Raw genomic sequence first — 26792 nt, 5'->3', positions numbered from 1 at the left:
GTCGTGCTGCTCGGCCCATGCGGCGCTGGCTTTGGTCGCGATGGTACCACAGAAGGTCGACTTCCTCAGTTCTGAGACATCCTCGTTCTGGACTCCACTTGACAGGACGGGCCATTTTTCTGGTGGATGAAGAAGGAACGGAGGACCTTGACTCCATCTGTTTGGCTTCACCAGTTCTTGTAGACTCTTGCCCCTTGTGATGTCATCAGCAGGATTTCTCTCAGAATCTACGTAGCGCCAGGACTGGGGGCTGGTGAGCTCTTGGATTTCGGCCACTCTGGTGCCAACGAAGACCTTGAAGCGACAAGACTCGGACTGCAGCCATGCCAACATGGTAGTGGAGTCTGTCCAGAGGACTGTCTTGGCGACCTTGAGCGTGAGCTCCCTTTCAAGGAGCTTAGCCAGCTGTGCTCCTGCAACAGCTCCACACAGCTCCAACCTGGGCATGGAGAGCAGACGCTTGGGTGCAACTTTAGAGCGAGCAAGTAGGAAGGAAAGATGTACCTGACCTTGCTTGTCGATCGTCCTCAAGTATGCCACCGCACCGTAAGCTTGCTCTGAGGCGTCAGAGAACACATGGACCTCTCTGACGACGCTCGACTCATCTACTTCGGCTGGTAGATATGCTCGTGGTAGGCTGACTTGGGGGAGAAGGTGCAACTCTTGCTCCCAGCTGTTCCATGCTTGCAGGAGTTCTTGAGGAAGAAGTGGGTCATCCCAGTCTCTGTGCTTCTCCCAAAGACATCGGACAAGCATCTTGGCTCGAGTCGTGTACGGGAGGAGGAATCCCAGAGGGTCATACTGACTGGCCAAGACCCTGTAGATGTTCCTCATCGTTGGGACGCCGTACTCGATGGGTCGGTGCTTGTAGCTCAGAAGGTCTCTCTGACAATTCCAACTGAGTCCAAGTGTGGATTCAGTGGAGTCTGCTCGATCTTGGACGAGCCAGAGCTCAAAACTCTCTGACCTGGCTTCTGGAAGTAGATGTTCAACGACGCTTGGCATGTTACTTGCCCACTGGTGTAGGTTGAATCCACCTGTTGCTAGAAGGTCTCGAAGTTTGTCTACCAGATCTTTGGCCTCCGCTGGGGTAGGGAGGCTCTGCAGCAGGTTGTCCACGTAGAAGCACCTTTCGACGGAAAACTTCACGTCATCTTGCTGCTGACTGTTTGCGAAAACGTGACGCTGTAGGGCGAAGGTGGCGCAGCACGGACTGCAGGTGGTGCAAAATGGTAGGATTTGCCACTCCAGCACCTCTAGGGGCCCATCTGTGGTCACATCACGCCAGACAAACCGGAGCAGTGGACGGTCTTCAGGGAGGAGTCGAACTTGATGAAACATCCCCTTGATGTCGGCACTAAGGGCGACAGTGTGCTCGCGGAAGCGCAGCAGCACTCCCAGGAGTGAGGAGCCAAGGGTTTGCCCCGGCAGCAGTGAGTCATTCAGGCTCTGGCCTCTGAACCGATATGAGAAGTTGAAAACGATTCGGTTCTTACCGTGATGACTCACCATGTGGTGCGGGATGTACCACTCTTCTCCCCCTTGGTTAACTTGGTTAGGACGAAGCTTTGAGACTGAGCCCGCGTCCACCAACTTCTGAATTTCCGCGCTGTATGCCCGAGCGAACTCTGGGTCGTTAGCCAGCCGTCGTTCTGTACTTCGGAGACTTGGCAGAACGGCTTCTTTGGGGGCATAAAGCACAGGCATGTCTTTCTTTCTACGTTTCACTGTAGGGGTAGGTGAGTTGAGATAGGAGTCCGCTATCAACTTTGCCTCTTCAAGCTTTAGGTGGTCAACAAGTATCTGGTACTTGAACAGCTCGGTTCCGTCCGTTGGCAGTAGGTTCTCCAGCGCGATCTTTAGGCGTGCAAACTCACATGGGTCGCGGTGGCTGAAGTAGGGTATGGATGGGTGTGGTCCCCTGTAGGTCTGTTCAGTTCTGGCTACCATGCCGGAATGAAGAGGTACCGGGGCTTGCTGGCTCTGTCCATACCTCCACGGTGGCTGCTGCGGCGGAACTGCTGTTTGGCTGGGCCTTGGTGGAATATAACTGGCTGCGTAGGATGGTGAGATCGAAGGCAGTTGTTGTGCATACGCAGGCTGGTGTATATTTGGCAGCGGTCTGGGTGTATAGGGCGCGGCGTAGGGCGTAGCTCGGACTGGTGTGGGTTGGTACCTTGGCTGGAGAGGTGGCTGCTCCACAGACTGGTAAGGCTGCGCTGCCGGCGAACTGGAGATCAGGGAGGTTGCTGCTAGCTTGCTGGGGCTGGAAGTGGGGAGGTGGCCTGACCTCTTGTGGCGACGCTTCGGCGTTGTTGGCTGCCATGGCGCGGCTCTTTAGCTGCTGGAGTTGTACGATTAGCTGGTCTAATCGCTCGGTCGTGGGCTGAGCCGACTGTTCTTCTCCGTCCGCTTGGTCAGGCCATGGTGGAGGTTCCGGCCAGTCCTCTTCATCTTCAACTTGAGGAGGAGTGGTTTCCCTCTGGTTTGGAGCCGAGTGCTGTGAAGCTCACTGGAGACTTGACACGGCTTGGGCTAACTTGCGCATTTCTTCTTGAAGCGAGTTGAGTGCAGCTACGTCAACTTGTATAGCGTGCTGTGATTGCTGTAGCAAGTCGCTCTGAAGTTCCTCTCTGATCATGGTGCTTGACGAAACAGGATGAGGTGTAGGTGGCTCTCGACCGTTCGCCCTGGGTGCTCTCGATAGATACCTTGGGTGGGCTAGCTGTGTTTCCGGACTGTAACGCTGCCCGTCTGGGTGATACAGGTCCGCCTCGTGGAAATCAGCATCCCGCCGGTGGTACTTGTCATGGTGAGGAGGGCTGGAACGGTGGGGAATCATCTCGTCCGATCGTTCCTCTTGAGATGGCCACGCTAGCTCATGTTCCTGCCTGTCTCGCTGCCTGTGCCATGTATAATTGACCTCGTAGTCATCTAGGTGGGTTGGTGGGCGTGTCCACCGCTTGGGCCGTGCTCCACTGGCTTCGAACTCCATCTTTTCCAAGGTAAACGGACCAATCCGGCTCGAAGGACCAAAATGTGTTGGAGAGGCAGATTGTGGACTGTATAGGTTTCTGATTCAATGTGGGTTATGGTCCGTTCGCCCCGGGGTGTCGGTCAGAACACAAGAGCTGAGAGCGGAGTTGGTCCTTTCATCTTTAATCCAACTTGACAACAGATTGGCAACTATATACAGGCAGCAGGGTGGCAACAGGCAGAACTATTTACATAAATGGCACTTGATTTGAGGAGGAAGGCTAGCTGAGTGTGTGTAATTAGCTGCGTGTGAGGATATAGGTGTGTGAGGAGCTTGTGTATCTATGTGTGACACACTTGTATGTCTCTGTGTGTGGAGGTTCATTCAATGACGCACACGGAATGACTTTCCCTCGCACACGTCTCTACAGGTGGCTGCACTCGTCTTAACTGGTGGCTGCACTCTTCCCGAATATGCACCTTGTGCTACTCGCGCCACTACGCAATTCTCAATCCCACAATGCGCCGCGCGCGTGACGTAGTACAAAAACAGGAAGCGACGGTTACCATAGGAACGAACTAATAAACAGGAACCTTTCTAACAGTCTGTGTGCAGCTTATATAATAGAGTTAATTTATTTCCCCCTCAAGCTCAGCCCATACGCCGCACTCTACATCAAATTGGTGTGCGTGGCAGTCACCCCAGGAGGAAGCCTCTTCTGAAGACAGTACACAAGAAAGCCCGCCCGTCTCATCAAACCATAGGACATGGTTCCAGTAATCCATGTGCTTTGTTGACATGTCTTCAGCAAACTGTTTGCGGGCTTTCTTTCTTCTTTCTTTCTTTCTTTCTTTCTTTCTTTCTTTCTTTCTTTCTTTCTTTCTTTCTTTCTTTCTTTCTTTCTTTCTTTCTTTCTTTCTTTCTTTCTTTCTTTCTCAGAGGGATGCCAATCTTTACCATTGATGGCTGCAATCTACCGCCATCTCCTTTCTTCATCTACAGGTATGTTGTAAACCGACAGATTCGGTTTACAACATTGTCGGGTCGTGCAACCTACAGCACAACACGAAATAACCATTTTCAAAATGTTTGAGCGTTGACAAAAGCAACTTGCTAGTCTTAGCAGTACACGCTGTGTTTCTGCCGTCTGCCATGGCGCCGGGGGCGTGTCGACGAAGAGCATGACATATTTTTCATTATTAGAGTGCCACTTGAAAAACAAAACTTTTTTTGTGAATAAATGCTTACGGTATTATTATTATTAGTAGTAGTATTTTTCTCAGATGTGCAATGTTTGGAATGTTTATACCTCCTGGCATACTTGTGTTGTTTTATTTTGTTTTTTGGCCTGTATTGTCGATTGTTCTTCTGTTTTTGGTTCGTATTGTTGATTGTTCTTCTATCTGTTTATCGTGTTATTAACAACAACAAAAACAAATTAAAATAAATAAATAAATAAAAATAAAAATACTGTATGATCTTCAGCCATTTTCAGCGGTGGAAACGTTTGTGGTTTGAACCAAGGGCGTAGGTTTGCATAGGGATGGTAGGGACATAACACTACCAACTTTTCAGGATGCTCAAATTGTCCCCACCGACTTTTAGGCGACCTTATTTGCATTATACAGTATAATGAGTTCAGTTATATAGGTAATTGAGATTGTCTTCCCATATGTTGCAGGAATAGAATTGACCCTACCATTATTAAGTGAATTATTCTCTTACATTCACCCCGTTTCACATGCTGAATGTGCCGGTCCAGTTTTTTCCTCTTAAATACACGTTCAGTTGGCTGATGACTTGACCCCCACACACGCACACACACACACCCACACAAACAAATGCCGACAACATGCCGTCTCCTTCGAAGAGGAGGGATATTAGAAGTTTTTTTCGGCCAGCAGTAGCCACTATAAGTAATGTAAAAAGACGTCAAAGTTGCGGAGCTGGGGAACACACCATTAATTTTGCTACTGAAAGTCCGACCTGCATCAAAGTTAGCATAACATTAAACTGTGTGACCTTGCTAAGCTGCAAAACTCTGGTAGGAAGCTGCTTAGAGAGAATTGTCCACCTGTATGTGTTTTCCACTTTTAACATTAATTAAAGTGTGAGAAATGAAGTGAACCGAGGTTTACCCCCTTCTCCCCAATTTTCATTTTTTATTTTATTTATGTGGTCTTCAATCAGCCCAAGGGCGCTTTCATTTTTTGTTGATTTTGGCTGTGCTTGTGGATGGAAGCAGTTGATTTTACCTGAAGGAAGTCCCCATTTTTATTTATTTTTGTTTTTCACAGACTAAAAAGTTTTTTTAGTTATATTTAATTTCTTCATTAAGAAATACTATGTTGAGTGGTCAAACAAATGTTTATTTTTTTTTTCATTCTTGGATAGTTAAGAGATTATTAACAAGTTTGTATGTATTGTTTATGCTTATATAATTTTTGATCAAATATTAGGCTCGAGCGTATGACGTGGCACTCGCGAGGTTTCCGCCGCTATCGCCATTTTGGAAGCGAGAAACATAAACAGTGAGGCATTTCAACACAGGTCGCTCTTTAAAAATGGTTGGAAATTATTGTGTGGTAAAGAATTGCAACAACCGATCGAATAGAAAGGAGAATGTACAGCTCGACGGAACACCATTGAGTTTCTTCCGGATCCCTCCATGGAGAAAAGGCGAGGGAAAGGTCATATCTGAACTTACCAAATGTCGAAGAATGGCATGGGTGGCCTCGATCAGAAGGAAGGGCATAATGTTTGATTCTCCAGTTACACACAGAGTTTGCTCTATGCACTTCCACTCCGGTAAGTTAATTTAATTTCTTTACGCAAATTTCGGTAACTTTATGCCCTAAATCGGCCTGTTGTTAGCTATAGCTACAGCTAAACAACTAGCATGCATACATCTGCCTTGTCTTCATAAGACATAATTCCTGTCGTTGCTAAATGAAAAAGCTGTAATATTTTGACGTGAGAGAGTGGCAAAGAATTTGTACACAGGCAACATTTTCTGCAACAAAAAAATTGTACATCCGTGGTCACAGACTAATGTAAACACACATTGCCTACCTTTGCTAGAAAGATGGTGTTGCCGTTTGCTATGGTCATAATCAGACCTGTTAAGTTTCACGATTTGGTCGGGAGACTCCCGATTTTGACCCCAATGCTCACGCCTCACGATTAGAAAGCCAAATCTCCCTATTTTCCAAAAATGTCAATTTTTTTTTTTTTTAACGTTTTTGTTTGTCACCGTTTTGTAACGATAGCATTCGGCCTGATTCGGAAAGTGACCAACAACGAATAGCCTGGCCGTCTCCGACTTCCCCGCCCTCACTCCCCTTCAGAGCTGGAAAAGCCCAACTAATCATCTGACAGGGAGGGAAGAGGCGAAGCACCACCGACTTCCCAAGATGCTGGCACTAATAAACCGGCTTTTAGACTGGTTCAAGTCTTTATTTTGGAAGGAAGAGATGGAGCTGACCCTGGTCAGCCTCCAGTATTCGGGAAAAACGACGTTCGTCAACGTAATTGCCGTAAGTCTTACCTGCCAGCGATAGCTAACTAGCCTAATGCTAATAGCATTAGAGCTAATGATGGGAGAACGATGAGGAAGAAGTCGCTGCTTTACTCTGTGTTTTCGTGGATCAAACATCATGGAATATTAAACCACTGCGGTCCTACCCCCACAATATATGAATTTAAGTGATAAAGCATATCGTTACTTACTTGAAGTTTAATCATTTAGATTCGCTATTATGCTAAAGCTAAAGTGTATACTATACACTTTATTACATTATATCATCATTACTGTGCTGAAACAAAAAATATAAAGTTTCAATTCTAGGTTACAATTCAATTAAAAAACTGCCATGACAAAGATACTTTTAAAAACAAATATGTGAAGCGGGATGCTTTGCTTTGAGTCTTTATTGCTCGAAATGCTGTTAGCTCATGCTACTCTCTGTGAACTCTCGTACACTCTCTCTCTCTCTAATGAGCCGGAACGCGCGCAGCTCTTTATGATGTCTAGTCACGTGACTGTGACGCAGCCGGTAACGCGCTCGGCCAATCAGACACACAAGTGCGGTGGGTGAATTATGTGAACAAAGGGTCACCACACAGGTCCCCCCAGAATTCACCCACACAGGACGCCAGGCGCAACCCGAATCAACAGTACGGAACGGAAGGGTTGCGCGGCTGGGACGTCAGTGGAAGACGACCGAACGGACAGTCAGGCGGCCGACCAGTATGCCAGACGCGAGACGCCCAAGCAGAACAGTCAGGAGGACGCCCAGGATGCCAGGCGGCGGGCGACGGAACGCGACGATCAGGCGGCCGTCCAGAACGCCAGATGCGGGACGTCCGAGCAGAACGGTCTGGAGGACGCCCATGACGAGGAGCGCGCCGTGCAGCACCCCCCAGGCGAGGCCGGAGAAGCGGACGTCGAGAGAGGCGGCACGCGTTGCTCAGCAGCGGTCGAGACGAGCGATGAGCAGCACCACCCGGTCGAGGCTGCAGACGAGGGCGACGGGCGCGGCGGCCGGAGTTGACTGGTCGAGGCCGGAGACGAGGGCGACCGGCGTGGCGGTCGGAGTCGCCCGGCCGTGGACAAGGGCGACAGGCGAGACGAACCATGTCGACCGGTCGTAGCAGGAGCAGTGGAAACGCCGAAACCAGAGACGAAGCGACGCCATCGCTGTCCACAAGCGGAGGACGAGGAGAGACGTCGGCGGCGGCGTTCGCAGGCGCTGGCCGAGGTGCAACCACGGAGACTTCCGGAGGCGCTGGCACAGCAGCGAGGTCAGCGGCAGAGGCCAGCGGTGCTGGCAGAGGACTGACCTCGGAGACTCCCGGAGGCGCAGGAGCGAGGACAGTGGCGGCGGCGTCCAGCGGCGCCGGAAGAGTGGCGACCTCGGAGACTTCCAGAGGCGCAGGTGCTGGAGCGACGTCAGCAGCGGCCAGAGACGCAGGCACAGGAATGACGTCGTGAGGAAGGCCAAGAGCAGGTGCAGTGTCGTCGAGTAGACCAGGGCCGGACGGGACGCCGTCGAGTAGACCAGGGCCGGTGTTGTGCCGAAAAATAGCCGCCCCGCGTGAAATGTCCCCCCTGACGGGAATGCTTATGTATAACGCTTTATTGAGCGTTTATTTGATTTATTTGTTTGTTTATTTTATTATTGAGCGCCCACACGTCACTCGTACAGCTTTTTCATACCAATCGATGGACATGGAAACGATTTTCTTGTCCCGTGAATATATGTATTATTTTACTCTGCTTAAACTAATAAATGTCATACCTGTGTAATTGTCATTGAGATATGGTCGTGAAAACCTGTAGACTAATACATTTCTGTTCAAAGATGGTTATGTGGCCCAGGCCACGATTTGTTACTAAAATAAAGTACTAGTATTTTGTCTAATTTATTTATTTAAAACTGATTTTACAGTCGTAAATCCATTACTGTAATGCGTCCATGAAAACATTTGATGTTTTCACCTCAATAAAGCGTTACAAATAAGCGTTCCCGACGGGGGGGGGGGGGACATTTCACGCGGGGCGGCTATTTTTCGGCACAACACCGGACGGGACGCCGTCGAGTAGACCAGGGCCGGACGGGACGCCGTCGAGTAGACCAGGGCCGGACGGGGCGTCGTCGAGTAGGCCCGAGGCGGACGGGGCGTCGTCGAGTAGGCCCGAGGCGGACGGGGCGTCGTCGAGTAGGCCCGAGGCGGACGGGGCGTCGTCGAGTAGGCCCGAGGCGGACGGGGCGTCGTCGAGTAGGCCGCAGGCGGACGGGGCGTCGTCGAGTAGGCCGCAGGCGGGCGCACCGTCGTCGAGTAGGCCGCAGGCGGGCGCACCGTCGTCGAGTAGGCCGCAGGCGGGCGCAACGGCGCTGTAGCCGGGAAAGCCAGGGACGGGCGCAGCGGCGTCGACGGAGAGCGGCGACGGAGCCGAGGCGAGCGAGAGCGGGGCCGGAGGCGAGACAGCAACTTCGGCGTCGGGAAGAGCCAGAGCAGAAGCGCGCGGCGGTGGCGCGGGTACCGGGACAGCAGTACGGCTGCGAGGAACCGGGGCGGAAGTGCCGCCATCTATGGCGGGTACCACGGGCAGCAAGGTTCGCGAGGCGGGCACCTTGGGCGCCTCTGAAGTCGATTTGTACGACGGTTCATAAAGTCTGAGGAGGTGCGCCTTGAGCCCCGTGTACTTGTCGACCTTCGGCGGATAAACCACGAAGCGCTGTGCTCTGACCGCCGTCGAGTACCCGAGCGCGGCCACCACGTGGTAGAAGCGCATGGTGTCGTCTGAAACACCACGGAGGACGAACTGCTCCTCTGCGTTAGCGAACCACGCGGCCGCAGCTGACTCGTTAAACATCGCTAGCCCGAGAAAGCTAGCATCCGCCATTGCATAAAGTGCTCAAAAATGCCTCTGAGACTTCAGCGAGGCAGTCGGGGTCACCAGTGAAGCGGGATGCTTTGCTTTGAGTCTTTATTGCTCGAAATGCTGTTAGCTCATGCTACTCTCTGTGAACTCTCGTACACACTCTCTCTCTCTCTCTCTCTCTCTCTCTCTCTCTCTCTCTCTCTCTGTCTCTCTCTGTCTCTGTCTCTCTCTGTCTCTGTCTGTCTCTGTCTCTGTCTCTGTCTCTGTCTCTCTCTCTCTCTCTCTCTCTCTCGCTCTCTCTCTCTCTCTCTCTCTCTCTCTAATGAGCCGGAACGCGCGCAGCTCTTTATGATGTCTAGTCACGTGACTGTGACGCAGCCGGTAACGCGCTCGGCCAATCAGACACACAAGTGCGGTGGGTGAATTATGTGAACAAAGGGTCACCACATATGATTAATTTTCTAAATGATGTAATTAATGTTTTTAATCTTGCTGATTTAGTCTGACGAAACCCTAATTGGAGTGATGGTTGATGAGATGAAGAGGCTGCTGAGGAAGCTGATGTCCAAATTTGTGCAAATGGATGTGATCAGGAAAGCTGAGGATATCCTAGATGTTGATTACAGGAACAAGGAGAACTGGCATGACACAGGCAACATAGCAGTATCACATGATGTCAGACAATACATGGAGCAAGTTGGAGACTATCTCTGATGCCACCAAAAAGAGGTTCTTTGACAGTGTAGTTAATTTTTACACAAGTGTTGTGACCAAAATGAACTTGAAAAAAATGGTTGCATTTTGTCTTAGCGATTGTCGCGCGCGCGCGTCATCGGGGTTGGCAAACAGAAATCTCCCTATTTGCAATTTCTACAACTTAACAGGTATGCATAATGTGCAGATCCTGCACCCATCCGCAGCAAAACTGTTCGTAGCTTTGTAGCGATTTGTAGTTTCGGAATTGCTGATGAGTGTAGTAACTTACACCAAACACTAAATACAGCATGATGTCAGTTTCGCGTAGTGGTGGAAGCTTGTCGACATCTTTATTCCATTTGTGTTCGGCTTGCTCGTAAGGGTCAACATTGTTCACATCCTTAAAATTGCTCACATATCTGTCCTTCGCCGTGGTAACAAGTTTGTCTCTGTATCGAACTGGCAAGTTTTCCTTACTTTTTTCGATCTTTGGCACTCGTAGTTGAATTGTATTTGCCGTTAAGTTTAAATGTCCCGTGATGCAGACGTGCTTCCGAAATGGCTGCGTTGTCGCAAATCTCGCACGATCCCGTGCTGCTATGACGTAAACGCTCGAGCCTAATTGCAACACTCCGAAGTGACGTTTTCGGCGAGAGGAGTCTGGCTGCAGCCCGCCTCTCTCAGTACCCTGCGCCGCTCTTCTCAGTACCCATCCCGCAGACAGGAAATGACGCAATACCGCTGCTCTCAGTCCCCTCAGACCGGAAATGTCGTCAACCCTTGCGACGAAAACAAGTTACGTTATTTCACCTCTCGCGAAGAAAACACGGTAAGTGGCCGCACTGAAAAAAAGTTTTTAAAAGCGTATGCATGTTTAAAAATGTTAAATAGTTAAACAACACTTGCGGTGAAAATATGAAGTGTTTATTCTGAGTTGACAAGACCGTACTTATATCTAGTATTCTTAATGTAATTTAAATAATGTCTTCCTTTACTAACTGCATATGACTTTGCTCTACTTATATTGTTTAATACGTACTGATGAATTCAGCAGCGAATTGGCTAATGCTGCTAATGATTTTACTTTTTTTTTTTCACAATGAACAGTCTTCTTTGTGTAGTTTTCATTATATTGCACTCTTATTTTTCATTATGTACATGCCTGCAATTCGCAGCTCGCTGTTTTTGTTGTTGTATGGTATTGTTGTTTTGCCTTCATTTGTTTTGTCTGGTCCTTTGTAGTTTGAATGTTGTCACATGATCCAAATAGGAGAAGGTTGTAATTTTTTCTTCATATTGTTACTCTGCTTAGCTATATATTTTTTCATTATTATTATTTTTTTTTACTAGCTCCTTGATCACCACCCCATTGGGAAGAAACTAAATCACGACCCCCAAATGGTAGTCTTCCCATGCAGATACAGGGATGTCACACAGATCCAAATGGAAGTAAGTAGCATAAGTAGTAATGTACTTTAGATTTTGGACTGTGCTGAACACTTTTTTTTGATAGACATCGAACACTGTAAAACCCACTGTGCAGACAGGACCAATGGTGACAATATAAGACCATGCCGAGCTTCATGGACGGTTCAAACTCATCCTGCCCAGGAACGGCTGGTATGTTTTTATGTCTGAGACAAATGTTGTGCTCAGTGGAAATCTGGATAGGCTTATTATTCCTTATATTAGTTAACAATTGGACATAATTGATTATTTACTCTTTGTTTATTTAACCAATCAACATTCTCAATAGCTTATGCAAATCTTGAATATAAAGAGGCCAGAAATTGTGTTGATTGTCTAAAAAAAGAAAGTTTGATTGACACGTGCTGACTTTTGGAATGTTGGCCTGAACAATGAAATGGAATCAACTGTGAATTTTTAGGATTTAGTTTCTCTAAAGAACATAATGTCACTTGTACAATTAAGTAAAATGTAACTTTTTGTGTTTGTTTTTTTGCAGATATGAAATGCATATTTATAACTTGTCTAACAAGTAGCTCATTCAAAGGTATAAAAATGTATTTTTTGGCGTGTGTAGGGTATTATTTTAACTATGTAGCCTACAGAATGCTTGTATGGGCTCATGTAGGTGTCTGCGTACGTTTGTATTTATATAACATATGTCCGTGGGTATAGATTATGTATTTTTCAGGGAAGGACCATATTTGTGGCTGACCCCTATGTTGTTGCAACATGGTGAAAGCCTACAGGATGTGACCCACACATGCATTTGCCTGTAAGGCTGATTAGTAACAACTACAACTTGGAGCATTGGTTCATTTTCAAAGAACAGTCAAATCATAACAAATTAAATGATCCAAATTCCAATTATTTGTGGGAAGAAAAACAGATCCAATCATGAGATCAGAGAACTATTGTTATCTCCAATGAAATTCAGTATCCATTCATATTGGCATGGCGTTTCCATGATGATCCAGAATAGCCTTGTTTGGTTTTGAAGGTATGTTCCAGTCGATCCTTTTATGTTGCCCCTTCAATTAAAGCAGAATTGCACTCCAGATGATTCATCCATTCATTTGAAGCAAAATTCTAAAATGCCACTCTAAAATTACGAATGTTTTGTTTCAAGGGCGTTGACACGGTCTCAACATTGGTAGGGACGAATATAAAGCAAATAAGGTTGCTCAAAAGTTGGTGGGGACAACTTTAGCATCCTGAAAAGTTGGTCGTGTTATGTCCCTACCGTCCCTATGCAAACCTACGCCATTGTTTTGTTTGCATGAATCATTTAAACCTGACTGGTTGGTGTTCTTATGCATGGAAACACGTTTGTAATTGTTTAACTACTGTATTTAATATAAACCTATATTTTCAATTGCAGAAAACTTTTACAGTCAATCAACAGGGGAACATGGAAAGAGAGGATTGGACGTGAAATAGAGGTATTTGGAAAAGTGTGTATATTCATTGATTCAAAACTTGAAGGAAGTGACTCGGTTAAATTCTTACGTTAAGGTTCTCCGGGACAGCCATAGGGGAAAGACTGTGGCATCTTCACGTTGATGGTAGGTGAGTTTAACTGTCCAATTTTGTCTTCTGTGATATTTGTATTCATTTATCCATTTGTAGTATGCTCTTTGCACTGTTCTGGATGCTCTCTTTGAGTTTAACCATTGTAAAATGAAGTTCACCTAATCATTCAAATTGGGCTACAAAATATCCTTGTCGTTATTCTTTATTTACACTTGTTTTTAATTTTGTTAGACTGATATGCCAACTCTGAGGAAGTGGTGGTGTATATTGCTAGCGGACAATTTCAAACTTGGGTGCATGGTAAGTCTTTGAAACTGTTGATATGGCATTCATAGGAAAGTAGGTGCACAGCACCTTAATTCTTTGTTGGAAAATGTGGAATACTTATTTTTGTATTTTTTCAACTTATGTGAGCCACAGGAAAGAGTTTGCCCTATGGACAGATGAGGCAAAAGCATTACTGCAGGGTTAAGTGCCACCAGTCTATCAGTTACAGAGGTGAAATTTGAATATAATTGCTGAGGTCAGCTTTTAAAGACTTTTTAGTGTCCATTACTCTGACGCACTTTTGAACATGCCCCCCTTTATTCACTGATTTATTTTTAGGAAGAGGTGCAACCACAGCTCCTTCAAGTTAGTGGTGGCCCACTCCAAAAAGATATGGCGGGAAAAAATGGTAAGATTGTTTATATACCTAGTTTAATGCAATGCCTGAAAAGAAAAATCAAGTATAAAATTAACAAAGCATCATTTTTATTTTACTTATGTAATATTCAAATAGCTCTTTTCTTTCTCTTTTCCAATGAACAGTTTTGCTAAAAGGATTGTGCAAGACAGCACAAAAGCCTCGGACAGGGCTGGGGGTGTGGAATCAATGCAGTAGGAGTTCCCAAGCATCCTGCAGATGGAAGAGGATGAGCACGAACTACAATGTCTTGGAGCCATTCAAGTTCTGTTTCAACCATCTGGAAGATGGATTTACCTTTTTTGAGGAGATTGTTGACTAAAGAAAATATCTGGTGTTCTCTCAATAATAATAAAAAATAATAAAACTAAAAAAATAAAGTTTACCACATTAGAACTGGTTGTATTGAGTTCATTTTTCTACACTTATAAATTAGTTGTTTTTTTTCTTTTATCCCAGATGTTAGTTGTAGGTAGTTTTAATTACCTGTGATGAAGGCGGGAGTGCTTGCCGAAAAATGTCAGGTAATTAAAACAACCTACAACTATTGTCTGGGATAAAAGAAAAAAACAACTAACACATGACAACTATTTTGTCATTTCTGTTTGAAATAAAGGTGCCTTTCCTGGAGCAGAAAGTTTAATATAGTTTCTGAATTAGTTAATTAGGATCTTCACCCACATGAATGAATTTAAGTAGCAAAATGAAAGACAAAATTGGTTTGGTTGCAACATTGAGAGAATATTACGTTTTTGATACATTAAATTGTAATGAAGCTATATTAATGTGTCCGTTCATGAAAATGTAAGGATGACAGCAATTTCTAATAATTCTCAATTGGAGTATATTTTACAATTGACAAACTAAAGTACACACTGTGATAGGTCACAGGCGATCTTTCAGTCACTAATTAAACCTTTATTGCAATAGTGTGTATTTTAATTTTGATGTACTGTAACCGTGTTTTTCATTTTGGTAAAATCAGCAGGCTTTGACAAACTGACCGCGCTTAAAGAGTTAATCTCCCGATTTCACCAAATCAATTTAAGGAGCATGGAAATAAATTATTATTTAAATAATAATGAGTGATGCTGAAACCGAAAATAAAAGACGTGCGAAAAGAAAAGTAAACTAGTATTTACGTTCGAATGGACGCTAACTATTACGATAAAACCGGAAGCTCGGAGCTCGAGCGCTACTTCATGTTGTCATTTCCGGTCTGAGAGCTGCGATATTGCGTCACTTCCTGTCTGCGGGATGGGTACTGAGAAGAGCGGCGCAGGGTAATGAGAGAGGCGGGCTGCAGCCAGACTCTCTTGTTTTCGGCCGCAACGACGTAGTCTCCCTTCCACATCCAATATGGCGGAGACATTGACGTACAGATTATCTCAAGATACTGTGTCTATTATGTCTGCATCGCACGAGAATGACATCCTATCCGGAGGGCACGATACTATTTATCTGTCTACCAATAAATTCATAGCAAAGCCAGCAACGTTTGTGAAGTTTGTTTTCAGAGTGAGGTAATTTCCATTCTATCATTAATATTTCTGCATATTTGCGGAATATTTTTTCCGCCAATCCACTGTAGATTGACAGAAAACATAATAGAATGAATGGGAATGCTAGGCTAGTGGTTGAGCCAAATAAAACTTTGGACAATGAACATGTTTTGACTCGGCATGAAGATATTATCTGAACGTTCAATGTTAACCAGGATACAGCGAGGCGCGCATGAAAGTTACTGAATGGTCAACGGGCATGCTTGCATTCGGAGCAATAACTTATTTGTAACTAGATGCGCATTCGTAACATCCTTACTGATACAGTATTTTTGTATAGTTGTTGCCATACATGCCTTTTCACGTTACTATTTTATATTTAGTTTTTCCAACCCTTTGAGTTTTCTTGTTGAGCTCTAAGCAGACAGCCAATGCAGATTGTTGTTGCGTAAATGTTTGCTTAGTTACGGTCGGCGCGCTCTATGCAATTTAGATTAAAGGTCACCGCACAACAAAGTCAGTTATTCGCACGACCTTGTGTGTGAGGCGAGGTTAAATGTTTGCCACCACCTGCTGGCAAAATCATACTGCGATCATACTTCTGGACTTTCTGCTGACCTCCGTTTAAAGTGCCTGTGACCAGTGTTGTTAATTTTACTTTTAAAAAGTAATTAATTACATTTATAAATTACTTCTCCCCAAAAGTAATTGAGTTAGTAACTCAGTTACCTGAATGTAAGAGTAATTAGTTACTTGGCAAAGTAACTGGTGTTACCTGTCATGTTTTTTTTTTTAAACAACAATAATAATAATAATATCAATAAATAATACATTTTGTTTATAGTGCTTTTACCATTGCTCAAAGGCACTTTACAGTTGAGGAAAACTCCGGTGGCATAAAATACCCTTCGGAAGGTTTTGTCGGCAGTTTTCGCCATTATGTATTCCATTTAGCACAAAACTGTTATTTGTCATGACCATACACTTTATTTAGCAATCGGGGGAAAATACTTAGATACAAAGAATATCTTGTAGAAATATTGGAGTAGAGAGATAATACCATTTTACAGTATGCTCTAATCATCAGCCTAGTGTTTGGTGTCTCTGTCGCCTTTTTCTCATTTTGAATCTTCCTCCTCCTCCAAATACGACTCAAATATGGCTGTATGCCACAGGCGTCTTCTGGATCAACACTATACAGTGGGGAGAACAAGTATTTGATACCCATTGGCAGTGTATCAAATACTTGTTTTCTCCACTGTATATCACTTGAAAGATCCGCACTTGAACCAGAATCGCTGAAAAACGCTTCCTCCTCCTTTGGGCTGAATTCTAAATCCGCTGAAATCGCTTCTCTGCTGATGTCATCACCCAGATGGAGGCGCCAGAGGGCTATAATGACAGGGGGAGCTAAACGCTAGATTAAAAGACTCCGTTCTCGTCATCTGCGCTTTGCCAAATTGTTGTAAATAGTCGAATCGTCTCAAAATGTGATTTTAATTCCAATAATAATGCTATTTAAGATTTTTTTATGGTGTCACAGGCACTGTAAACTTTAGCTGTACAATGCAGTATTCAAGTTGAACCGAGGCAATTGCACACAATTAAAACAGTTTTATTCATTCATTCATTCATATTCCATGCTGCTTTTCCTCACGAGGGTCGCGGAGGTGCTGGAGCCTATATTTTTCATTTATTAATTTAAATTCAACTATTTGTTTCTCTCTTTAGATGCCTGGTGCTGGTCCATGGGTGTGAGTCGACTGGATGTATTTTACAGAAGGCTGCTCCTCAGCAAACTCTTCATTGGGGGTTGGGGAAAGCCTGAAGATCTCAAGAGGTAGTGAGTGAAATCATGCCAGGGGATCTTTGGTTGTTGGTCACTATTAATGCTTACCAACTATTTTTTAATTCAGCAAATGATGAGGAAAAAAGGCTATTAACAAAAAAAAAGGATGGATTTGTACTGATGTTATACTTTTGGGGTTGTCCTCTGCAGAATCTTTGAGTTCCGTAAGATCATTGCAGACCGGGAGAGGTGCAAGTCTCTGGTGCCCAAGGATTATCCAGTGTCTATAAACAAGGTACTCCAGTATTTTGCTCTTCAGATATTTTATCATATATGTATATCTGTTGTTTTTACTGTATCTATGTATTTTCTGCATTTGCGTACAGACAGAGGTGCACACAGATTGTTACATCCATGACGGAGTCTTCATTTCACCTCTGGAGCACTTCGTCCCAGGTATCCTGCCAACAGAGGCTGTGAAAGCAAGGTATTAAACCTGATACTTATCCTCAAAAGTGTTGGGTGAATGCTGGAGCCTATCCCAGCGAACTACTGTACGTGCAGTCGTACACACAACACAATGTTTATGTATAAGATACTCATCTGCTAACAAATACTACTGAACCGTGTAACTTGATGTGAAACACTCAACATAATGAATACAAAATGCATCCAATTTGTAACACGAATAATGCAACGACATCACGCAAGTACGAACCTATTGACCACAGTTTTCACAATCTGTAAAAGAGAAAATGTTTAGATATACACATATCCACACTAAATACCATAACACGCTATTGTATGAGCATGTCTGTCAAATAAACTGGGTTTGATTCCCGCACAGTGCTCCCAGACTCAGCCAGTGCTGGTCTAATATCTAATGTAAAAACTGCCAAAAAAAGAATGTGAGTGTCTCGCTGTCATGACCACTGACAGGCAAAAGACAAAAGTCTTTTTTTCAATTTCCCATTCACAGAAAAAGTGACATGGAAAATGAATTAATGAATATTCTAATCTTTGATGAGGTACAAGCTGATTTTTTTGTGTATTATTTTTATTTTTTGTGTGTGCCATACTGCCCACATATAATATACAGTATATTTATAAAATGAGCACTAAGCAGAGGTGGGTAGAATAGCCAAAACCTTTATTCAAGTAAGAGTAGCATTACTTCAAAATAATATTACTCAAGTAAAATTGAAAGTACTGTCATTTTCTCACTATAAGGCGCACCTGACTATAAGCCGCCACCCACCAAATTTGACACGAAAACGGCATTTGTTCATAGATAAGCCGCACAGGACTATAAGCCGCAGCTGTCCTCACTGTATTATGGGATCGTTACACCAAATGATATCAATCGGTAACACTTCAATTGACAGCAGCATCATAAGACTGTCATAAGACCAAATGAACCACCACGAAGCGACGACGGTCTTGTGGCAGTCTTATGATGCTGCTGTCAAATAAAGTGTTACCTATTAATCCAAATAAATCAACAAATAAACTGCACTGGATTATAAGACGCAGGATTCAAAATGAGCGAAAAAAGTAGCAGCTTACTAGAGGCGTGCGAAATTTCAGATTCTTAGATTATTCGTGATTCGGCCGTGGAAGATTCGAGAACGATTCACAAATATCCAAATTTCGATTATTGAATTATGCCAGGTAAAGCGGAAGTACAACACAGTCAGCGCGGTCTTTGGGACGCAATGAGGAACGGAGCGAGAGTAAATATCATGTTCAACTCATGCCGCTAGATAAAAAAAACAATCATACCTCACTGCGGCTGACAGCCGCTACAAACAACGCCCGGTTGCTAGTTGCTACAAACATACGGCTACAGTAGATATCATATATATGTAGAACTAGATGCAAAATGACAAAGTCGGTGTTAGAACATGTATTATTGAACAGAGATGCGAAGTGACAGACTTTCCGGCGTAAGTAAACAGCCGCCATCTTAAAGCAGTAGACCTCTCTAGAAGGCTCTGTTGTAGCGAACCTAATTAACTTTTTTATCTAAAATACTCCTAAATCGGCAGAATCTTGTCTTGAATCTATCTTTAAATGATGAAATAGTTTTAAAACTTTGCTCAAAAGTAGACAGAAGGGAAATTATGGAATAACAGGAGCAATTTTAACAACTGTAACAGTTGATTCACAACATTAAATTAATTGAATGTACTTTAAAGCTGCTGATACAGAATGGGGATTGGAGTTTTTTATTTACTGTTATTTTTGTATATTTGTTTACTTTTATATGTTAACTTGATACTGAAATAGTAGTTTGGTTTAGCCTGAGATGATTTTTGAACAATTTTGGAACTAATGTACAAAAAGCATCAATAATCGTTTTATCATCGAATCGGAGCCTCTGAATTGTAATCATAATCGAATCATTAGGTGCCCTAAGACTCCCAGCCCTACGGCTTACAGTCTGAAAATTACAGTAGTCATCCAAAAAATGTACTCATGTACAAGGTAAAAAGCATTTGGTGAAAATAATAGTCAAGTAATGAGTAAAATTGTGAGTAACTGCTTAAGATGTTTGTTTTATTAAACAACAGTATTTTCTTTCTCAGCACAAAGTCTATACATATGGACTGTTATTATTATACTGTAAGATATTACATAACCTCACTAGGCCAAAGAAATGCAAAAAAAAGAAATGTTGAATTCCGGCGAAAGAAAAAAATTCTACAGAAATAAAGCATTATTCGTCAGAGAGGCATGAGTGCCCTCTAGTGCAAAAAAACATATTTCCTATAATGAAACTAAAGGATCATATTTGCGGTTTTCCATTGTCAGTCGGTATCAAATAAAACAGAGAGAAAGATTGAAGTCCAAGCTTTAGAGTCATGTTGACGGCGGCGGACTATGTCAAATACTTAAATTTTTTATGGTGCTTTAAAGACGCCACGTGGTTGAACAAGCCGGCGTGATCATAGAACGGCAAGCTTGAGTCTGATTGGTATAATGGAGCCATGTGATTATTATTGTGACGTCTCATTGGTAAAACTGGTTGAGGCACTGTTGTCGTCTCTGGGGAAAGAAAAAAGTCAAATCTAATATGTGGAATGAAGAGGAAAAATGTAACGACTAGTGCAGCTAGCCCAAAGTAGCGGAGTAAGAGTAGCGTTTTTCTTCAAAAATCTACTCAAGAAAAAATAAAAAGTACGGCTTAATAAAATTACTCTTAGAATTGCATTTATCTCAAAAAGTTACTCAAGTAGATGTTACCGAGAAACTGTAACACGTTACTACCCACCTCTGGCACCAAGTTGGTCAAAAGGATGAAATAAATGCACTTTGAATTTCTCAAATTCACTCCTTTTTTTGTTGACACGCAGGTTCCAGTTTATAGTTCCTAAAAAGTGGCAAAGCAATAGACCAGTATGTATTCACCTGGCTGGGACTGGAGACCATGTAAGTGCTTTCATGCTTTAATCTACTTCTATACAGTAAATGTGCCAATACTTAATGCCATTTTAACCGGAACCATTGTAGTTTTTCTGGCGCCGAAGGACCTTGATGGCGAGGCCGATGGTCAAAGAAGCAGGAATGGCTTCTCTGCTTTTGGAAAACCCCTATTATATCCTTCAGTTGTTTTGCGCACTGGAATTATTTTCTGTGACGTTACCATTCTTCGCCAACTATAGACTTCATAATATGTTTGACGGGACACGGGGCGAGGGGCCGATTCATAGGGGGCGTATTTTAATAAAGCTTAATACCAAAACAGGCACCTACCTTAGGCATATATGAGTCTCCATGAGCAGCGGCATAAAAAAATTCAAAGTTGTTCCCTAATAAAATCCCGATTAATTATTTTTTTATATAAGTATAACACAACTTAAAATGGCTATAAAATTATCAAATTTTACACTAGATGCACAAAAATTACCAAATGCAGTGATAATCACCTATATTTTCAGGATCAATAGCAATATTTATCATATCATTTACGTTTTTGCCCGAAATAGAAACTTAACTTGCAGTAAATAAAAAAAAAAAATTCAACAGCTAATAAATCACTCAATTTTCACATCAAAAACTTAATACATGAGGAAAACATGTCAAATCAATTATAAGTAATATATAAATAGATTATTAATAAATTATCTACACAATTACAACTTATTATAGAATAGAATAGTCATTTATTGTCATTATACATTTGTACAATGAAATTGTGGAGCATCTCCCTTTACAGAATTATTCATAGATAAAAACGTAAAAGACTTGATTCTTGGTTAAAACCAAAAAACCGGGCACTTAGCATTTATTTAACGTAAATATGTCGAAGTATGATGGTAGTCTATAGCCAGTGTGGGGGCTGCCTTCGCACAACAAAGAGCTTTTTAAGTTGAAAATTCTTGTGAATAAATGTTTAAATCCCTGAATTCATTTAGATATGAACGTAAAACAGTCTCGATTCTTGGTTAAAAGCAAAAAAACAGGCCTTTAGCATTTATTTTACGTGGATATTGCGAAGTATGACGCCAATGCCATTGCGGCTAATTTCTCCCATCAATTTTTTTCCCACAACGTTTCAAAATGCACGCATGTTACAAAAAATATAATAATTACCTTGAATCCTCGAACAAATCACTCCTGAGACAATCCTTCCTGTTTGTATGCGGTACAGCTTTCGTACTTTTTCAACCCAAATCCGGCGTTGCATCGCTGCCTGTGTTTGAGAATAACTGCGACTGACTGCGAAGCATAACTCGGCCTTAACTGATGCCGGGTGTGGGCAGACCCCCTACCCGTAGGCGTGGCGCAGGGTCTGGGGAAAGTGACCCGTCAATATATTATGAAGTCTATGCTCCAACTTATGAGTTTTAAAAGAAATTTACTATTGTTGCTAATACATAAACATGGTGATAAAAGAGGTTGCACATTGCTCTGTGTAAAGGCTACTGACAGAAAACTTTGTATATTTTCTTGAGAGCTGCTCCATGTTTATGAAGTGCATAATTTTTTTTTTTTTTTTTTAAATACATTTTGCCATTTTGTGTGAGTAACCCTCCAGCTGATTTTTTCCTGTTGATTCATTATTTTGGCACCTCAGAAAATGTATTGCCTTGACCCTGCTTTTCACATGGCTATCGTAAACCTAAAGACCAGTTGTAAGTAGAAACTTCTTTACTCACTGAAGCATCCATACGCATTCACACCCAACAACCATTTAGTGTTCCATTGATGTAATGTACAGTAGATGTTTATAGAATGTGAGAGGAATCCAAATCACATAAGGACAACCGATAAAAACACTGTGAGAATGCACACATTCCAGAGCGATAGACAAGGAGAGATTAGACAGGGAAAGATAAGATGAGAATGAATATTGAATACATTTAAAGCAAGGAGGCGTTTCAGGCCGGTGTTGTTCATTTTGTGGACTCCTGCAAGCTAGCGTTTTGTAAACGGGGCTTCTTTTTTGCCATTTGGTAGTAGGGCTGGGCGATATGGCCTTAAACATGTATCACGATAAATTGAGCAGATTTATCTCGATAACGATAAATGCCGATAAATTCGCCCAAGCGGACTGTTATATAATTTGAAAATCTGAATCAATGCATGAAATACAGATTAACTATTTCTTGTTGATTTATTTACCAGCATTCAATTTGATATACTGTATTTAACAATTGTACATGCAGTCTAAACATTAAGTTTATAAAAATGTATTGTAAGCAATAAGAATTCAAGTATGAACATTTATAACAGCGTGTATGACTTGAACAATGTACATTGTCAAAATCAATATGCCTGTGCAAACATGTAATTGTAACACAAATGACTTGCAGCTTGAACAGTACACTTCAAAAAGACAACTTATTGTTAATGGCTGCTGTGACATAATTATTAAATACAAGTGTTTACTTTATGGTTTAAGCCCCCCCCCCCCCCCCCCCCCCCCCAGTGCATTTTTCAATAAGTGCACGCACAATAAAAATAGCTGGGGCCATTTCTCGGTCATTATAAGTTTTGCCGTTGGATTCTACTTTATGCTGAATGCTTTACCATCACAAAAGCTATCAGAGGAATCACACACAGATACAAAATAACGCCACATAGTAATTGCTAGATGCAGTCCGTGCCCAATCCACTCATTAAGTTCAGCCGTTTCGACAATGTTAGAGCCGCTATCCGACTCCATAACGTTCATATGTAGCGTTAGCCGCTAGCTAGCGTTAGCCTCGCTACCAGTAGAAAGCACTGAAAGCACCATCTCCGGAAATCGTGAGAACAAAGGAGGACAGCGGGTGAAAGCCCGTCTGGATGCCACCAAGAGTCTACTAAATGTCGGTTGAAAGTTTGGTGAACCTCCCTTAAGCCACACTCCATCACATTTTGCTTGTAGCGTTAGCTGCTAGCGTTAGCTTACCGGGCTTTTGTTTGATTGGCTTCCTGATGATCACGTGACTCCCTACGTAAGCACATTCACTGCTTTCTTAAAGGGGAATGAACATAGACGAACAACACAGAATCAAAGCGGGATGAAAAGACTATATTTTCTTGTTTTATTAATTTACCGAATTTACCGACATGGTCAAAATTACGTCGGTCATCGTTAAGAATTTCGGTGACGGTAAATTTTCGGTTTACCGCCCTGCTCTATTTGGTAGTGAATATAGCCAGATTTAATTGCTGGCCATCCTTGGGCCTGTTCTCATTTCCTTCAAATGTGGCCAACACACATTACGTGGAGACTTCTCAGTGCTGAAATATACGCAGCAATTCAATTTAACTAGAACATTTTCATTGTCTTTGGCCAGTGTAATAACAGGCAATGCAAGCAGGTTCCCTCATTTGGTGTGGATAACATCTGGCAACTAAATTACTGTACATAGAAGTAACGCAAGGAAAAAATACAACCCTGATTTTTATGCAAAGACCCCCACGTAATCTCTATCTTTTTAGGAGGTCCTGTCTAAAAAATGTTTCAGACCTGTTTGTGATGGGTGGAGCTCTGATCTTGGAGTCCTCTGTGCTTCTCCATTGGCTGGAGAGTGAGGGGTACTCACCTGTTGGAATGACCGGTATCTCCATGGGAGGATATGTAAGTGATAGCATTATAGCACATCCTTTCGTTCAAATCAGTGAGGAGCTTCTTAGTTTGTTTAGGGATTCGACTTCCCGTCAGACAGTCTCTCTTTGGAGGACCAGGAGTGCAAAATTGAAATCAATAAATACACAATTAAATAAATGTGTAATTAAAATACCTCTATTTCAATATTTATTTATTGATTTCAATATTTGTTTTATTTTTTATAATTGATTTTTTATTTCAATGTATATATACTAATATACACTCACCGGCCACTTTATTAGGTACACCATGCTAGTAACGGGTTGGACCCCCTTTTGTCTTCAGAACTGCCTCAATTCTTCGTGGCATAGATTCAACAAGGTGCTGGAAGCATTCCTCAGAGAGTTTGGTCCATATTGACATGATGGCATCACACAGTTGGTGCAGATCTGTCGGCTGCACATCCATGATGCGAATCTCCCGTTCCACCACATCCCAAAGATGCTCTATTGGATTGAAATCTGGTGACTGTGGAGGCCATTTGAGTACAGTGAACTCATTGTCATGTTCAAGAAAGCAGTCTGAGATGATTCCAGCTTTCTGACATGGCGCATTATCCTGCTGAAAGTAGCCATCAGAAGTTGGGTACATTGTGGTCATAATGGGATGGACATGGTCAGCAACAATACTCAGGTAGGCTGTGGCGTTCCAACGATGCCCAATTGGTACCAAGGGGCCGAAAGAGTGCCAAGAAAATATTCCCCACACCATTACACCACCACCAGCCTGAACCGTTGATACAAGGCAGGATGGATCCATGCTTTCATGTTGTTGACGCCAAATTCTGAACCTACCATCCAAATGTCGCAGCAGAAATCGAGACTCATCAGACCAGGCAACGTTTTTCCCATCTTCTATTGTCCAATTCGATGAGCTTGTGCAAATTGTAGCCTCAGTTTCCTGTTCTTAGCTGAAAGGAGTGGCACCCGGCGTGGTCTTCTGATGCTGTAGCCCATCTGCCTCAAAGTTCGACGTACTGTGCGTTTAGAGATGCTCTTCTGCTTACCTTGGTTGTAACGGGTGGTTATTTGAGTCACTGTTGCCTTTCTATCATCTCGAACCAGTCTGGCCATTCTCCTCTGACCTCTGACATCAACAAGGCATTTCCGCCCACAGAACTGCCGCTCACTGGATATTTTTTTCTTTTTCGGACCATTCTCTGTAAACCCTAGAGATGGTTGTGCGTGAAAATCCCAATAGATCAGCACTTTCTGAAGTACTCAGACCAGCCCTTCCGGCACCAACAACCATGCCACGTTCAAAGTCACTCAAATCACCTTTCTTCTCCATATTGATGCTCGGTTTGAACTGCAGGACATTGTCTTAAACCATGTCTACATGCCTAAATGCACTGAGTTGCCGCCATGTGATTGGCTGATTAGAAATTAAGTGTTAACGAGCAGTTGGACAGGTGTACCTAATAAAGTGGCCGGTGAGTGTATAGATATTTATTCCACTATTTATTTGAGTTTTTATTTATTATTTCAACATTTTATATCTATTCCAACATGTATTTATCTATTCCAATATACGTATATTTATTCCAATATATATTTATTTATTTCAACATTTATTTATTTATTTCAATATTTATTTATTTCATTCTTGCACTCTCGTTCCCCTTGTACCTGCGTGAAATAATACAGTACAAGGGAAACGAGAGCTCAAGAATGATATAAATAAAAAGTGAAATAAATAAAAATTGAAATAAGTAAATGTTGAAATACAGTGGTACCTCTACATACGATCACTTCGACACACGATCTTTTCGACATCCGACGTAAAATTTGAGCCGCCATTTGTTTCTACATCCGACGAGTTGCTCGAAATACGACGACATGACAGCACTGCAAACGAACGCACGGTGGATTTTCTTGTGTGAGAAATCAACACAGTTTTCAAAAAAAGTTGATACAGTTGGAGAAACAAGGAAAAAAGTGATGCTTACCTTTGAAATGAAGATGCAAGTTATAGAAAAATATGAGCTTGGGGTGCGCGTCCCTGAACTGGCTCAACAATACAGCTCCATGGTCCTCTTCCGACCACCATTCGCCACTATTTATAAGTTAAGGTGACAATTATTATTGTGGTAACATTGCCAAGGAAATCGCCAGCTTCGTCACGTTTTTATCATTTATTTAAGAACTTATCCAACACAAAACGCCCATTGTCTTAAGCAGTTGACCGCTCTCAAGAAAACGAAAGTATTATCTCTACCGCACCGACCTATCTCACTGAGACGTCACCTTCGCGGTGCGTTCAGGGACAGTAAAAAGTGTCCGCCATATTAGAATCCGATTCGTTACATTATTTACAGGAATAATTATTAATTATTCTTATTATTATTATATTATTCTGAATTATTTATTAATAACTTATTTGTTTTTCTATGTTTAATTGCCATTTGTAACAGTGCCAGCAGTATTTATTAAGAATTTAGTGTATGTTTTTAGGCTTTGGAACGAATTAATGGAATTATAATGTATTCCTATGGGAAATTCCTGCTCGACATACGGCCATTTCGACTTACAAACAAGGTCCTGGAACGAATTAAATTCGTATGTAGAGGTACCACTGTGTATATATTTGCATAAATAAATAAATGTTGAAAAAAATAAAAATGGAAATAAATGTTGAAATAATTAGAAAT

The 26792-nt window shown here is 42.6% G+C and overlaps 1 protein-coding gene across 2 annotated transcripts in view; it reads left to right on the top strand.

Moving 5' to 3' along the window:
- The first annotated feature begins 6929 nt into the window (after window positions 1-6929).
- Window positions 6930-26792, top strand: part of abhd18 (abhydrolase domain containing 18) — a 33624-nt gene continuing 13761 nt past the window's right edge. Inside the window, exons 1-8 of one of the 2 annotated variants that reach the window (XM_057850577.1) lie at window positions 6930-7986; window positions 16980-17088; window positions 17248-17332; window positions 17424-17524; window positions 20394-20469; window positions 20551-20637; window positions 22150-22175; window positions 23974-24112. In XM_057850577.1, the coding sequence (XP_057706560.1) occupies window positions 16997-17088; window positions 17248-17332; window positions 17424-17524; window positions 20394-20469; window positions 20551-20637; window positions 22150-22175; window positions 23974-24112 (606 nt within the window). In that variant the 5' untranslated portion in view covers window positions 6930-7986; window positions 16980-16996. Of the gene's footprint in view, window positions 7987-15165; window positions 15270-16979; window positions 17089-17247; window positions 17333-17423; window positions 17525-20393; window positions 20470-20550; window positions 20638-22149; window positions 22176-23973; window positions 24113-26792 lie in introns of those variants that run through there. The other variant, XM_057850576.1, reaches the window with a different exon arrangement.

The sequence above is a fragment of the Corythoichthys intestinalis genome, chromosome 11, assembly GCF_030265065.1.
Source record: "Corythoichthys intestinalis isolate RoL2023-P3 chromosome 11, ASM3026506v1, whole genome shotgun sequence".
In the NCBI taxonomy this organism is placed as follows: domain Eukaryota; kingdom Metazoa; phylum Chordata; class Actinopteri; order Syngnathiformes; family Syngnathidae; genus Corythoichthys; species Corythoichthys intestinalis.
This window is presented reverse-complemented; position numbering and strand designations above follow the sequence as displayed.